We start from the raw sequence: 16,328 nt of genomic DNA on the forward strand, positions 1-16,328 counted from the left end.
CCTGCAACCTCACCCCACAAACCACACACACAGCTCAAACCGGACAAAACCCAGTTCTGAAATCTTATTCCCCTCAGAAACCACAGGATGCTCCCGCTGCCATCACTGCCGTTACACAAGGAAGTTGTGCTGCCCAGGACTATGGCAAGCCACGGGAGCAGTGTTCACCCTGAAGCCCTTCACCCATCTCTGAACTTTCCATTTCACAGGGATGGGGGCTTGGATATATCTTTTTCTTCTGTTTAAAAAGTAGTTACATCTGTATGCTTTCTTAATATAGAAATAAAATTTCGAGATGTATTTTGTATGTTTGGCAAACAATCCCTTCCCTGTTTTACCACGTAGTAAATTTAAAAATCAGCTCTGTTCGTTGTTTCAAATCCTCTTCTGAAAGATAATTAAAACCACTTCCCAATATACAACCAAAGTTTTATTTTTATAGTCTATCTTCCATTATGGTAATAATCCTTTCTTTTTTTAAAAAAAAAAAAAAAAACAAACAGTGAAATATACAAATCACGCGAGACAGAAATATGTACATTAAATGTACAGAACAGAGGAAAGGACATAGAAGATTTACATATCTGAATGACAAGTAAAATATTTTACATTAAATAGTGTTTTAATAGCTAGGATCACAAGATTCTGCTCGGACAGAAGTCAATAAAAAGGAACAAGAGGTGACTCAGCAAATGAAAAAAATGATCATAGTTTTTGTATAATGAAAACGAAAAGTGACATATTCAATGAATTAGTGCTTTATTTATTTATCTTACTTTAAAGATAGTCTTTGCAAACATCTGAAGATGAGGGGTAAATATGTTCTTGTACAATAAATTAAGAGCAATAAAGCGCCATTTAAGAAGCTGATAAATGATCAAGATGAACTTAATGATACAGCTTATAGGCTTGTGAAAAGTTAAGGCTTTAGTACAACTAGGCTAAAGTGAAAGATTTTCCTCATTTGGTATCTGCAAAACCAATTTCTTGAACTTTTTGCATGGGATCGAGCTGGAAAGAGGCATCTGAACGAATGAGGAAACCCTGTGTAAACACACAGCACCGGGGGGAACACAGAGTGTTCATCAAATAATTCCCATTTCAAAGCTAAAAATCAAGGGCCAAATGCAGCATGTTTTAGAGTTTTAAGGTGTTTCCTTTCAGTAACAATCAATATTGCCCCTAACATGTAAGTGAAATAGAAGTAATCAGCAGACTGGTATCAATGCAAGTGCAGGGTGCTGCCTCCAGCAACAGCTCAAGAGCATCCTGAGGCTGGGAAGAGGCTTACTTCTTTGAATTATAAAAGCTTTTCAAAAATATTTTTTTAACACCAAAAACATTAGAATCACCGACCAACCTGAAGAGATCTGAAAAAGAAAATGGGGGGATGAACTGCCCCTGTAATTTGAAGTTTTATTATTTCTTAAATCATTAAAATATATACGTACAAAAAGCTTTGAAATATCAGACACCAGCAGACCACAGTTTTCCCATATATATGTAACTGCCCAAGTACAGTCTGAACAGTTGTAGTGTATATCTGCAATATATTATCTAAAGCATGTGTATTAAAGACATAGGATGATAAATTTGGTATCGCTGCAACATTTCCTTGAACTATAATAGCTGGTTAGTGTTATTAAAGTATGAAACTATTGTCTCCCCGAGTGAAAGCGTTCCCAAAATCTGCAACAAAATAATAAAAATCAATCATTCCAAGAGTGGATATCTAATGATTTATTTTCTCATAAAATTAGAGGAGTTCTTTGTCAAGCTGTGTTTCGAAAGATAGCCAGCTATTACACCACTTTTAAGGCATTTTCAAATTTGAAGAATTCTGTTTTCAAAGGGCTTTCCAGGCTGGGAGACTGCAGCTCGGCAAGCTCGGAGCTTCCCTGCCTGTGAGCACACAGCCGCCCTCCCACCGGGCTGCCGTGCCCCACGTAGCCACCATGGCCTTGGCTCTTGAAACGCCGCTCTGCGAGATGAGATACTCCAACACCACAATTAGCTAATAAGGTCAATTTCTCCTTTGGGGAATATTTTGCTATTCATCAAGGCAGATTTTTTTTTCTGTATGTGTGTCTTTTTTGCTTTTTTTGGTCTCGTTAGGTTCTGGAACTAAATTCAATGACTCAAGAATAGCGCAGTTGAAGCCTTTATGATTCTTTGCTCTTTACCCTCCAATGATATCATGTACTTACGCGAGCGCATTCAGATATGCAACTGACACTGCACTTTGTGTTGAATACACCACCCCTTATTTACAGAGCCCCAGTTGTACTGAACAGCTTTCTATACTCCATTCTGACAACTTCTAGCATCTGAAACCAGAAGTCATGGACAGGTCTGTGTGTTCCTCACATCCATAGGGATGGTTCTAACATCCCAAGCACGTTACATGGTTGCTCTGCCTACTGCACATGTATTATGCCCCATGGGACTTAATTAGGATATGTTGGATTTTCCTCTCGAGCTACTCTATTGTTTTCAAAAGTTTTTTTGCATTTTTTTTTTTTTTTTTTTACTTTGTAAAATAAATATTCTCAAGTTCTCCCCTGTTATTGCCAAAATATAAGACGCACACAGTTCTGGGATGGACGTAGAGAGGATTCCAGGCACTTCTCTTTGCAATCTTTATATTTTTCTTTTTTTTTTCTTTTTTTCTTTTTTTCCTTTTTCCTTCCCCGCCCTTTTTTTTTTTTTTTTTCTTTCTTTTTTTTTTTTTCCTTAAAAGAAGACAACAACTCACTGGACTCTATAAATAAAGCAGAAAAAGTCCTGTAGAAGGGGTGAGGGGCCCACACCCCTCGCAGGCAGGTGGCTGCAGTTCCTCCCACCTTGTCCATCTCCTATTTGCACACAAACTGGTCCACGATCTCTGTGCACAACTTGCATTTCACGTAGCAGCACCAGTGGAACTTGCAATGGCAGCGCTCTCGCTGCACCGTCTTGAACTGGTCGTACCCCCGGCCGCAGCACATCAGTTCACAGCCATCCATGCCCTCTGAGGTCTTATTGCAAAGGCGGCCCTGAGTGCCCAGGGACCCAGTGCTCTCATTGCGCATGCAGTAGTCAGGGCTGGGATCGATGTAGATCAGGTCATGGATGGTGGGCGCGTTGAAGCGGCTGTTCATCTGCACCAGCTTGCCCCGGCTGTTGAGTTTCATGGCAGCAGCACTATCGTATTTCTCCTTCAGGGCATCGCCTACCTTGCGGAAATCGGCAAGCTGAAGCCAACAGGTCTTCAGGCTACAGGAACCAGAGACACCGTGGCACTTACAGGCCACATCAGCCAGGTTGTATACAGTCTGGAGAAGGCAGGGTGAAAAGCAAAAAGGAAGGTGAACGATTAGCATGGCTGTGGCAGTATTCATTCCCCTCTTTTCCTGCTCTGTCCCCTTCCCCTTCACACCTCACAGCATTCACTCTGGCACTCTCCTCCCTGCTGCAATAGGGCAGGAGGGCAGAAAGCACATACACACCATGCACTCCTTGCATCCTGTTAACCCAGACAAAGGGGCAGGGGAGGGGGGAGAGCTCTCTCAAGCCCCCTGCCTTCACCACACAAACAGATGTGGCAACACACACATCGACTAGACAGCAGCATCAGTCACGCTGCATTCAAATTTTAGGAATTCTCTCTCGTGCCAGAGAAAGATTTTGCTGTTTCATTGAGAAATGTAAAACATCCCTTTATTTTCTATCCGAGTTACTCTCTCTATTGATCTCGGCTTGAGGCTGCAATTAGGGAAAGAGTTAAGATTCCGCTTGTTCCTGACTCAGCTGCAGCCAATTGTCTACTCTTGGCTCAGCATCATTCCCCTATCCCAAATACTGTTCTGCAACAGAGACTTCATCCAAAAAGAAACCCCCAAACACCTATGGGTGGAAGACAGAGCTACACAGCAATATCCTCTTTACAAAGCTTTGGCAAAGAAATATCAGTCATTTGCCCTGTACAAATAGAAATAAGAGTCGGTGTTGACACCAACCCAAAAATCCTGGTGTCTGACACATTAGATGATACCATAGACAACTTCCACCCAGCAGTTACAGAAAGTCTTAGTGCTGCCAAATGGCACCGCAAAGATGAGGCTAAGGAAAGAGAAACTGCTTGAGTCTCCATTAGCAACTGTGAATGTGTCATTTTTCTTCTCAGTAATGGTAAATTGGCCTGTCCACTGCTTTCAGACACCCTCCTCTCACATTTAAATACTATTAATTTTCAATTATCTTTCATCCTACTTCACCTTAGAACACAAGTGAAAAATCTCCAGCCAACTATGTCTGGCATGTCAAAGCTCTAGGAAAATAATGACTTTGGCTCTTCGTATTCAGACTATTAAAAAAGAAAAAGATTACACCCATTCATTTAAGGCATTTTTTGAGATTAAAGAAACCATAAAGACATGTTTAACTATAGAAGATGATGTTTTCTCATAATATGGAGAAGCTTTTCACATCTTCTCAAAGCAGGAAATAAAAAATGGGAATAATCCTGCAGCATTGTTCCAGACAAACAACAAGCCCTCAGCACACACGGTATCGATTGGAAACACAAACCAATAAAACATGCAGTGAGTTGGGCACTGCTGGTGATCCAGTGTGGAAGGAAACACAATGCATAGCAGCTCCAGCGCTCCATGGGAAAGGCAATGAGGAACAACATGAATGCATACGCTCTCCAGCCACCTATACCCGCCTTTTCCATTTTTTTTGTCTCATGCATCAAAACAGAAGCAAGGCTTGGTGGCAGGTGACCAACCAAACCTTCCTCAGAAGGAGGGACTCGAAAAGACAGAGGCACTTACTCTCCTCCCGGCCTCATTGTTGTGTAGGTTCATCATGATCCGAGCGCTCTCGTATGAGCCTCTCTGGTAAACTCTCTCCCGTTCCCGGGCGTCAACAAACTCCTTGGCAAAGCGGTATCCGTACTCGATGTTGTCCCCGCAGCCGCCCCACAGCCAGTCCCGGGGCAGGTCCTTGGGCCGTGCGGCCCGGCTGCAGCCACAAGAGGAGAGCTCGCCCTCCCGGCATGCCCGGCTCATGGCGTTGACCACCCCGGCCGCGCTCACTGCGTAGGTGAACGCCGTCTCCCGGCTGCCTGTGTGGAAAGAAGAGGTGCATTACGGGAGGGCCGAAGTGCACTGTTCCAGCTCACCCAATGGAAGGAGCCATCCAGGAGCCTCCAACATTCATCTGCCTACCAGAGCATCAAGTAACCCTGAATTGTGCTCCTTCAAAACGCCAAAAAACCCAAGTTGAGTACCATATGCCCAAAACCATGGGAGTGCACCGGGTGCTTATGAGGAGTAGGGGCTGCTGCTCATTGGTGCCCAGAGGAGCGACATGGCGGAGCAGCCCTGCCCCCAGGGACAGAAGGACAGCAGTCTCCCGGCTCTCTGGAAAAAGAGACAAGGCAAATGCAAATTTGAAAAAGCCTGGTTCCTAAATTACTGCTTCTCAAAGATGATTTATGCACTTCACCCACTAGTTCCAATTTATTTAAAGTTACAGCATTTCGCAAAGCTTTCTGCTAACAAAAGTATACGTGTGGCAGAGTGCTGCTCCTTGCCCTGTGCATCAGCTGTGCCCTTCTGCAGGGCATTACTGACAGCCAGCACCAACCTGTGCTGCTCCAGCTCCCATGGATGTAGGTAAGTGAACGCAAGGACAATCACTTTTACAAACTACAGGGAAGAAAAAGCCATGGCACCAGCAGGCTATGAAAGTTTTCTCCTGTATCTGAGATGCTAAAGTGAAAATTGAAAACCTCGAGAATCAAATGTTGGGAAGAAAAACGTACAATATCCACAATGCAAGGCATGGCCAAGTATCACCCTTGCAACAGTGTCTAAACCCACCTTCATTTAGAGCCTGAATTCCCCTCTCTCTTTTCTAAAGATCCAACAAGTCCTGACTACAACTAGAAGGGCTTTCAAAAACAGCACACAAAAAAAAAAAAAGACAAAAAAAACCCACAGAACTTGCACCAGAAAACCCACTTGCAGTTTGCTTTTCATCATAGGAAACAACATCGCGCTGGATCTTTTCCAACAAGGATTCACAGAATAACTTAGAATAGACTAAGTATAATCTTTTCATTTTCCATTTTTCAAAGTTCTATTCCCAATCTTTGGTCTGATCAATAGAAAACTTGTTTCTAATCTTACTTTTACAAGTTTCTCAGGGAACAGCACGGGACTCTGTAAAACTAAGTCTTTAAGAGGCTGCATTTTGGACGTATCATATGTATTTAGGCAGCAACATTTTGAGGCAAAAACTGTTAGTACAAGGCCTACCATGCCAGATCAAACTTAATAGGACCTTTTGAGTACTTCTGGAACATAAATAATTCACAATCTGGACCATATTTAACATCAAGATGACACCACACTCAGAGCAGCTTTGTTAATATAACAGCTGTCATCCACTGGATTAATTCTAGTAATAGATGCTGTTTTTAAATGGGAAAAATCAGAAGTCTTATGTTGGGAAAGATCAGCTTTAAGGAAGATGAGAAGCACTTTGCCCCCTACTTACAATGCTCTATTTTCCCAGACACCTGCCTGGGGAAGTACTTACATGAATTATGGGTGTAAAGGGTTACAGGAGTGGCCTTTTCAGTTAAAAAAGATTTGGCTTTATGTGCTGACTTATGCCTTGCATTTACTGCAAACTATAGCAGGGGGAACCTCATACAGATTTTAATGTTCCCATTTGTTCTGTAATGCACATTTTTGGATTAATTCCTTAAGCAAAATTTCCACTAGATTTAGAGGAAAGAATCGTGGTCTGCTTTGGACCACAGGACTCGCCTCTTCCTTTCCATTTTATTCTTTTTCATGTTTAGTTAGCTCGTGCTTTCACATGATTAACTATGCTGTTTATTGCAGGATTTAAACCCACAAAGCTGGCTTTTTTTTTAACTAATATTCATTATTACCTTGGAGCGTGTTTTAAAGAATTTGCTCTTAGTGGGACACAGAAGGAAAGGCTGGGGTACACAAAGGAGGATTGCCCCCACCTTTCTCCCTTAAGCAAACTATAAAGCAGCATCAAGTGCTGAAGCAGATTTCCCCAGGCTGCAATCCAGCACTGCTTAAAGTCATCGACCCCACAAACACAGGAAGGGTGATGATTCTACGTGGATGAGTTGCTCTGAATTTTTTCCTTTTTTTTTTTTACTTTTTTTCTTAAAGTCTTTAGGCACAACTGTACTTTCCTTCACTGTCAAACCTGTCCTTTCCCACAGCCAAGCATTTCTCTCTATTGTAGCCATGGCAAGGAAACACACATTCCAAACACGTCCGAGTCCCTTCTCTCCCATATATATAACACATAGAAATGGAACTGTTCAACATACACACTCTGTAGGAAGCCACCCACAGAGCAAGGAGCTGAGCCTTACACTTGATATGAATAAGTCTGCGAGAACAGAACAGTTGTTTTTTTTTTTTTTTTTTTTTTTTATACCTGACCATAAGATACAAAATGTTCTTTGTCCTGTATTTGAAAAGCATTCAGCATGAATAGCTCAGACCACGGCACACCGGGCTGGGGGAGGACACAGCTCTTTTCCCTCACGTTAGCACTTTACTGTTCTGCAGCCCCAGCGCTGCCAGCCCCGGGCCCAGGAGATGGCAGCAAGGACCGCGCCTGACCTGGGGCCATCAGCGATGGAGAGCAGCGAAGAACAAAAGCCCTGAAGCTGCAGTTCAATAAGCCACAGAGCGAGTTTCCAAACCCAGCGCTGGGTTTATTTGTACAGCTTTAGCTAACTTTGCCAGATAAATCCTGGAAGAAAGACTGTCCATTTATGAGCAGTGGTAATTACCGCGCTGTCAGTCAGTGCTCTGCTCAGGCATTCCGTGCACAACAGCAACAGCCTGAGCCCCGATGACAAAACCCTCCCAGACTACGTGCACCACAACCTTCTCACGCTGGTGAGAGCAAGGAAGAGCTGACAGCCCTCGACAAGCCAGCGTAAGGCAGGCGGAGTTAAATTGGATCAGGCTTAAAAAGTGCCCATTTTTCCTTCCACTCAGAGACCAGCAGCTGGTCATTACCGAAGGTCAGCATGAAATAATAGCACTGGCACCGACAACACCTTTCTTGTTCTCCATGAATACACTCTTTAGGATCTTTAACTCCTGAATATGGCTATTAACCTTGCTTCCATCTGCAATTAGAATAAGTGGCTTAATTACATGATAAATTGCTGTGTAGACATCAGCTAATACAGTCATATCCAGGAGAAGGGTGCGGCAAAGTTATTTAACTTGAAAGAAACCACCTCTAAATAGATCCATCATACTCAGGGAGGGCAGAAACTCCTATTTCATAGACAGACACCACAATCACGGGCCCAATCCCGCACATTTCTTCACACCAGCAGTCCCCTTGAGCTCATTTTCACTTGCTTGAATAACAAATAAGGGCTGAGGGACGAAGGCCCAATTTTCAAACAGATTACTTAACTGGCAATTGTTAGCTTATTAGAACAGAAAAAGTTTCCTTTCATGTTTCATATGCTTGTAGATCTCTGCTCAGGTTGGGCCAAAAGGAAACGCTCCATGGGGGGTGTTAATACTGTGCTTGGAGAAAGCCTCAGGAAGGCTGTATGCCTGAAACCAGCTGCCCCAATTAGATACTTTTACACAATACATAGCTTTTATTTATCTGACAATCTCCAGATTAAAAAACACTTCCTAAAAAAAAAAAAAAAAAATAGAGAACAAACGTGAATTAGTGGTATTCCTTCAATCTCTACTGGAGTTACCCCATTCACAAGTGAAGCCAGCTTTAATCCAGTTTCAAAACCTTACCTAGGTAAAAAGCAACACTGGGTTTGTCAGCACACTCATCACTACACAGAAGCTCCTATCCGTCACTCAGAAAAACTGAGCTTTCCCAGTTGCTGCACAGTATCTGACATCTGACGTGGGAATGTCAGAGGAAGGTTCCACCATGGACCCGGTTTGGTAGCACCAGCTAAATTTTTGCTATGACTCTTAAAATACGCAGTGGTCCTTAAACAACAGGACAAGCAGGCAGCACGTCAGCACTGGAGAAGCACATTTCAAAGACAATCTCATGGGGAAAGGGTTGGGTGCCCACCAAATCATGGTAAGATTTTCACAGGAATCTGTCCCTCCTACCAGCTTCGTGCTTACAGCAAACACGACCTGCATGGGCAATCACACATTTGGCCCTGTTAGAACTGATTTCATGCCAATTCCCCCGCTATGTTATTTTCAACACAAATCGAACTTTCTCACAAAGAAAAAGAAGCTAGCATATCTGGAAATAAGCAAGAAGGAATTGCCTATAAACACTAATAGACAGAGCAGCAATTTTCAGTTAACCTCCAGACCAAGAGCAATTTACTATGCAGCCACTAACTCCGGAGCTAAGCATGGACATCTTTCATTTTACAAGACGCTGCTGGTTTTAATTTTCTTTGTTTGCCTTTTTTTTTTTTTTTTTTTTTTTTTTTTTTTTTTTGTCTCAGGTTTTCTAAAAGGAGGTTTCAGGGCTCCATTTTCCTTTCTAATGTATTCCCATACGCAGATGTGTATTCCTGCTTTGCTTTCCAAAAGACATGGCTGGACAGTGGTGGGAAATCACCTCTGGCTAAAAATAATTCAATTCCTTTGCCAACTTTAAAAAACATTTGGTTGTATACAGTATGCAGTAAGAACCCTGGCAAGAGCTTCAAATGCAGAACATTATGTGCCATACATATCCTTAGACAAGAGTTTAATCATAAAGATGTTGCTTCCTACCTATCTGCATGACTCTGCCAAAAACAGAGTTGTTGTCCACAGTGCTGCAATTCCATCTTCTATGTCTGAACTGATACTGGCATTCCTTAATGCCGGTCTTTGCACCCTCTCCAATGAACTGCATATGGTCCTGATACAACTGGCAGAGTTTCTTCTGTCCTTGGGAAAGCCCTGCTAGTTGGCTACATAGTGGCTGGGCTCCTATTATATATACCTCTGACATCTGCACAGGGTTCATGGGGTTCATAGGGTTCATCCCTAAAGACCTGTGTAAAGAAAGATTTGGGTTAATAAAGAGAAAACAAAACAAAAGTCTACAAATCCCAAACCAAACTCTATCTTATATATAAACATTGAGTCTGTGACTCCTCGTTTTTGCTAGCAGGTGAGGGAAAAAAATTACATAAATCCGAAACTTTTACTTTAGCGACAGCATAAAACAGAGCTTATAAGCTCCCACCCATGTGGCTCTCACCACAGATTATGGACTGAAATAAGACTCGTATCCAGGCAATCTTTCTCTAACTTAAGTGGATGCAGAGAAAATAGCAGAAGACCCAAACAACGGCAAGGCAGAAAAATGCAAAAAGCAAAAAAAATGAAAAAAGAAAAAGAAAACACCCAGTTCTCATTTCACATTTCTCATACACTTTACATGTAAGTCTGGATTTCTGTCTGCTCTAACAAAAGCAGAGAAACCTTTCAGAAGGCAGAAGTTCTGAACTTGTTTCATACTGCTTCCAGCTCCTTCCCAGTGCACATGTGAGCACAGAGGGAAGTATCAGCATTGTAAACAAAATCAACTTTGTCCTCTAAATTCTTTAAGTGCCCTTCAGGAACACTTACACAATACATTTTAGTTAGAAAATGTTGATTCATCCCAAAAGAATCGACCAAAGGAGGAGAGAACGCCTATTCCAAGGACTCCCCACACCGTACGTGGTCGAGAAATAGTTAAGTTGCCAAAGCAGAAATATAAAATGTTCTTCTTTGTAACAAAATATACTTATAAACATTTAAGCTGCAAAAAAATTCGAACCTAAATTTTAATTTCATAGAAGTTCTTGAGGGTAATTCCATAGTTTCTCTCACATATACAAAACATCTCTTCTGAGAGAGCTGAAGCAAGTCTTGTAGAAGAGAAGCAATTCTACAAATTTAAGGATGATGAAATCCATAGAGAATCTACAGCATTCTAAAAAACTGAATTTTGCAGCACAGGCTGCTACACAATTGCTCTTGCTTCAGAAACACATCCATTCTCCAGCAAAGCACATCCCAACACGGCTCCCGGCAGTCCCCTCATGCACTACTCCCCCAGAAACAAAGTACACACCAAGCACACAGACGTTCCATCGAGCAAAACTTCGCTCCCCCTTTTATAAGCACGCCGACACGAGATGCTTACCACCAAGAGCTGGCTTCTATTACAACCTGGGTACAAGAGGAGAAGATGGCCAGAGCCACTACGAGGTACTGAGAAGCCATTGTGCTGCCAACTGTCCCCAGAGCACCTCCTTGGATTAATACTGCAGTGGATTTCTAGAGGGGGGAGAAAAAAGGATCAGATTGTTTATTGCTTCTCAGACCATTTTCGAGTATTCAAGTTTAAACAACGGAAGTACCCGGACCCCTTTTAACTCGGCGCTGCCTCCGCTGCCCTTCTCCCCGCCGCGGCGCTGCTGCCGGACGGGGCCACCCCGCGCCCCCACCCCCGGACACCGCCTTCCCGGGGCGGCCGCACCGCTCCGCACCCCGCCGGGGCGGGACGGGACGGGCACGGCGGACCCCAGACCAGCCCTCCCCGCCACCCCGGGGCTATCAGCACCCCACGGACCGCGCTTTACCCCATTGCTCCTCGCTCCGGAGCCAGCGCCGCGGACACGGAGCGCTCCCGGCCGGCGAAAAGCAGCTTCAGGTTTGCGAAGAGAGCCCGAGCGGGACGGGGGTGCCGGACTCGGCCCTCCCCCACCGGCCGGGGAAGGCGCTGCCCGCACGCCTAAGCCATCCCGCCGCAGCCTCCGCTCCCCGAGCTCGGCGCTGGCAGCGTGGTGACAACCCCGACGGCGACGCCGGGTCCGGTCGGTGCCCGCAGCCCCGAGCAGCAAGCAAGCTGCCGGCCCGGGAGACCAAGGCTCCCCCGACAGGTCCCGCAGATCCGTCTGCGTCCTCACGCGGGACTCTTTAATTCGCTAACCAGTGCCATTCACGGTTCTGGCTTTTTTTTTTTTTTTTTTTTTTTTTTTTTAAATTTCCCCTCCCCTTGGAAGGAGGAAAAAAAAAAAAAAAAAGGCATTTCGACACTTGGGGGCTCCCTATTCATTCTTAAAAAGCCCTCAATGCCGAAACCAAGGTGTTCTTAACCCTAATTTATTTCTGTTTGCAAAGGGTCGGGAGAAGAGGACCGATCGCTGCCACGAGAGCACTGGAACGCGGCGGGGCCATCCCCATCACCCTGGAGCCCTTCGCCAGGCGAACCGGGCCCCGCCGCGTCCACCCTGCGGGGCTCAGCCCCGACAGAGCGACCCGCTCCTCGCTGCGTTTCGAACGGGACAAGGCTCGGGAGAGGTCCGACAGCCACATAACGACCAAGGGACGGGGCTGAGCACTCTGTGCTGGGAGCTTTCTACGGCCCGCGAACACCACGGGGTGGGTTTGGGGTTTATTTCTTTGTATCCACGAATTCCTCAGATAACAACGCTAAAAAAACGCCGCGCAGCTGCCCGAGCCTGAGAACTTCGAAGACACCGGACCGCAGCGGCACGCCAGCGGGACGCCAGCTCGGTGCTGGCGGGCTGCGAGCCTAAAGCCTCGTACCTCCCTACTTCGTTCCGGAGGTCCGGTGCCCCCCGCAGCTCCTGGCTCGCAGCGCTGGTGCTCCGCTCCCGACAGGGGGCGGCCTCGGCCGCTGCAGCCCCCGGGGGGCGCCGGGCGGCCGCTGCCCTCCGACGGCACCTCTCGCTGCCCCCAGCGCTCTTCTCGCCCTCCCGGAGCGGGAGGAGACACCTGCGCCCAGGAGTTCGGCTCCACTGCACGGAGCAGCTGACAGGCTGCCATCAACAACAAAAAAAGGGAAAAAAAAAGGGGGGAGGGGGGGAAAGGGGAGAAAAAAAAAAAAGGTTCGCCGGCAGCACGGCGGGATTGGCCATCGGGAGCGCGAGGCACCGTTTTCAACTTTGTAGGGCCGCGGAGATCGGGTTGTGGTATTTAATGCACCCCATGCGTATCCCGCGCTCGTCGCCGAGATGAAGGCGGCGGCTTTACGCCTGTGATCGTGTTTTACACGGGGCGTCTGGAGAGCCGCGAGGGCATCTGGAGCGCCGGCAACGCTGCTACCTGCGGGCGGGCGGCACCGTGATCGCGGCTCGGGGGAGAGGGGGCAGCCGGGGGCTGTCCGCGGGGGGCGGCCGCCTCGGAGCGGGCAGCCCCCGGGGAGGACGCGACCCGGGGGAACGTCGGGGCTCGATCCGCCTGAACTCTGGGTGACCCACCGAGTTAGCATACAATTGCCAACGACAAACAAACAAACAAGGAAAAGGCTCTCCAACATGGAGTCCTCGCAGCGCCGAGGGGACCCCGAGGAGCCGCGATCCTCCGCTCTGCCCCAGGCGGGACCCTCTGCAGATGCAGAGTGATAATCTCCAGAAACTTAGAATAAAGTTAAAGGGGGGTGGAGGGGGGGGAGAGGGGGGGGCTGACTCCGGGTCCTCGGCTGGCCCCCAGCCAGCGTTCCTTAAAGGCACAGGCACCGGAGCGCCGGCGCCGGGCTCCTCCACAGCGATCCTCCACGGGGAAGTTGGGGAAGTTCGGGCCGATGTCTTTAACGCCGCCGGGATGGGGCACCGGGTGCGCAGCCACCGGCGGCACCGCGTGGAAAAAAAAGAAAAAAAAAAAGAAAAAAAAAAAAAAGAAAAAAAATAGAAAGAAAGAAAATAAAGGAACTTTTTCCAGGCGGGGAGGGGGAGCTGTGGGGGGGGGGGGGCTGTGAGCCCCGCTGAGGGAACCCGCAGAGCCGCCCCGCAACGCGCCCGACTCACCTCCATGGCGCGGGATCAGCGAGCGGCGGCAGCGCTGTAATCCAAGCGGAGCTGAGGGGGAAAGGGCGAGGCGAGATCCGATCCTGGCGGGCGGGAGCCGGGCGCTCTCCTCCGGCTGCCGGGGGAGCGCGGGGGCCCGCGGGGCTGGCGGGGGGCGGCGGGCGACGAGCGGGTCCGACTGCGGAGCGGGGCACCGGCGCAGCCTTCTTTCCAAGGTCCATCAGCAATCGCAGTAATTAGGGCTTTCCACCACCAGAAGAAGAAGAAAGAGGCAAAAAGAAGAAAAAAAAAAAAAAAAAAGCCCCCCCTCCAAAAAAAAAAAAAAAAAAAAGCCAACCCAACACACACGCACACAGCGCCCGTGGGCGTGATTGTGCGGAAGCAAATAAAAATCTTCACAAGCGGCAGCGAAAGCGCCGCGGGCGACGATCCGTGCCGGCAGCCCGAGCCCAGGTGGGGCCGCCGCGGGGTCCCCGCGCTCCCGGCCCCGGCGGCTCTGCGCCCACCGGGCGGGGGGAGCCGAGAGGAGCAGAGCGGCGCTCCCCGCCCGCCCCTCCGTACCGCTCCGCTCGTTCAGAGGCCGGGCGGCGCGGCGGGGCGCGTCCGCGGCTGCAGAGCGTTCCTCGGGCTGCCTCCCTCCATTTTACACAGAGAAGAAAAATGCCAGAAAAAAAAAATAATAAAAAATCCCAACAACAACAACAGCCGAAAGTTTCTGCAGAACAGGGGGAGGGGACCCTTGTGCACGCGTGTGTCTGTCTTAGGGGCGACTGCTCCTGCACGGCGAGTAGGGGCAGGGGGAGGGGAAAAGTCCGAGGCTTCAAGAGCGGCGGCGGCGGTTCCCCCAATCCATCGCGGCGCCGGGCAGCGAGGGACGCGCGGAGCGAGTTGGGCTGCAGGCGGCCCCGCGCTTCGCTGCGCTGCCCGGCTCCCCCCGGCTCTCTCCTTCGCTGCTCTTCGCCCCGCTGCTTAAAAGTGTTTAAAAAAAAAAAAAAAAAAGAAAGAAAGAAAGAAAAAGAAAAAAAAAAGTTGGAAAGCCAACGGCAGCTGAAAAACTTTGCGCGTAGCGCATGCGCTGAGAGCCGACCTATTACAGACTGGGCTGCATTTTAAAGCTGTACGGCAGCGAGCGGGACCTTGCTGCAGACGCGGGGTGGCTTGGGGGGGGGATGCGAACCGCACTGCGTGGCCTGTCGGGCCCCGGGGAGCTGACACCGCGCGGCAGTGCTGAGCTGCTGGCCGAGGGAGTCCCTCCGGGCCGGGTGGGCGTTGCGTGCCCCGTGCCACGGTCCCTTCGTCGGTACCCGCGGGGCTCCCCACGTGCGGGCGGTGCGCGGAGCACATGGCCGGGCCCGGGGGGGCTGCGGCGGTGGTGCTTTGCGTGACACAGCGTCGCGTACCGCGAGTAGCGTTCGTCAAACGCTGGGCGACGGAACGGGCTCGACGTTTCGGGTTCCTCCTTCTCCAGCATCTTTTTCCGCTGTAAATTTGGCAGGTTGTTGACAAAGCTGTTCGGGTTCAATAACGCACGAGCCAATGAGAGCTGAAGGCGACGAGGGCTCCGCGGCCCCTTTGTACTTCAGAGCGCTTTCACCGCTCCGCAGCCCTCGACCAAAAGTTTTGCCTTGCGCCCGAGCCCGGCGCTGCTGATCGCGGGGGGAGGGGGACATTATCAGAGCAGCGCTGGGAAACTCCAGTAGACAGCGAGAGCGGCCCCGCTATCGATAAATGCTTTCACTCCTTCAAATTCATTGCAGTGCAAAATCCCTTCTGCAGTCCGACGGGGATGGGGCGGGGGGTGGGGGGGGGAGAAGCGATGGAGCCCCGCAACACAGACACCGAGCTGTTCCCCCGCCGCGGTGCAGCCTTCCAGGTATGCACTGTCCGCGGCCAAATCCCCCTCAGCCTTCGGCTCTTGTCCGCCCGCAGCCCTGCACTGCGGTTCCGTTCGGTGCCCGGTGCAGGGGAGCCGCCCCATAGGGCATCCCGGGTTCGATCCTCGGGTAAATGAGGTGCGGCACCGGGCACCTGGGGTGGGAGGTGAGTATATAGGGGGAGGGAGAGATAAAGGGGTTCGTTGCTGTGGGGAAGGCCAACCTTAGTTTTATGCCTGGTAAATAATATTTTATTGCCTTTGGTTTACTGTGGCATTTCAATTATCCCCTTTAGGAGTCTGCAGACTGCGTGGGTTAAAGGTCATTTCTCAAATCACTAGAATTAGGAAGGAATAGCAGAAATCTGGAAAGAGGGGAGGAGCCGCGCCGTAAAACAGGAAAGATCGCCTGAAATCAGCTAATAAAGAGCCCCGAGCTGTTCACTGTGTGCCTGTATTCCCGAGGGATGTTCAGCATTGGGTCATGGCATAATGCTGTGGGCTCAGCAGGCGCTCCTGGGTGCTGCCGTACACAGCAATAGGACTGGGGAATGAATAAATCACGGGCACATTTTCAAACCGTGGCTCACAGAAGTGGAAATAAAGGGCAGAAATCCAAACATC

General features: G+C 48.6%; 1 protein-coding gene across 3 annotated transcripts; it reads right to left on the reverse strand.

The window, feature by feature from the left end:
- Positions 1-436: 436 nt before the first annotated feature.
- WNT5A (Wnt family member 5A) lies at positions 437-14,089 on the reverse strand. Of its 3 annotated transcripts, none has more exons than XM_031608309.2 (5): positions 13,832-14,089; positions 11,203-11,336; positions 9,795-10,060; positions 4,818-5,110; positions 437-3,314 (listed from the first exon to the last, which is right to left on the reverse strand). In XM_031608309.2, exons 1-5 carry the CDS (start codon positions 13,835-13,837, stop codon positions 2,856-2,858), a joined length of 1,158 nt encoding a protein of 385 aa, XP_031464169.1. In that variant the 5' UTR covers positions 13,838-14,089; the 3' UTR covers positions 437-2,855. The 3 variants fall into 3 exon arrangements, with proteins under 3 accessions (XP_031464169.1, XP_031464177.1, XP_090004300.1); XM_031608317.2 differs by lacking the exon at positions 13,832-14,089 and adding an exon at positions 11,642-11,963; XM_090148174.1 differs by lacking the exon at positions 13,832-14,089 and adding an exon at positions 11,420-11,439.
- Positions 14,090-16,328: the final 2,239 nt, after the last annotated feature.

Source organism: Phasianus colchicus, chromosome 11 (assembly GCF_987193195.1).
Source record: "Phasianus colchicus chromosome 11, bPhaCol1.hap1.1, whole genome shotgun sequence".
Lineage (NCBI taxonomy): Eukaryota > Metazoa > Chordata > Aves > Galliformes > Phasianidae > Phasianus > Phasianus colchicus.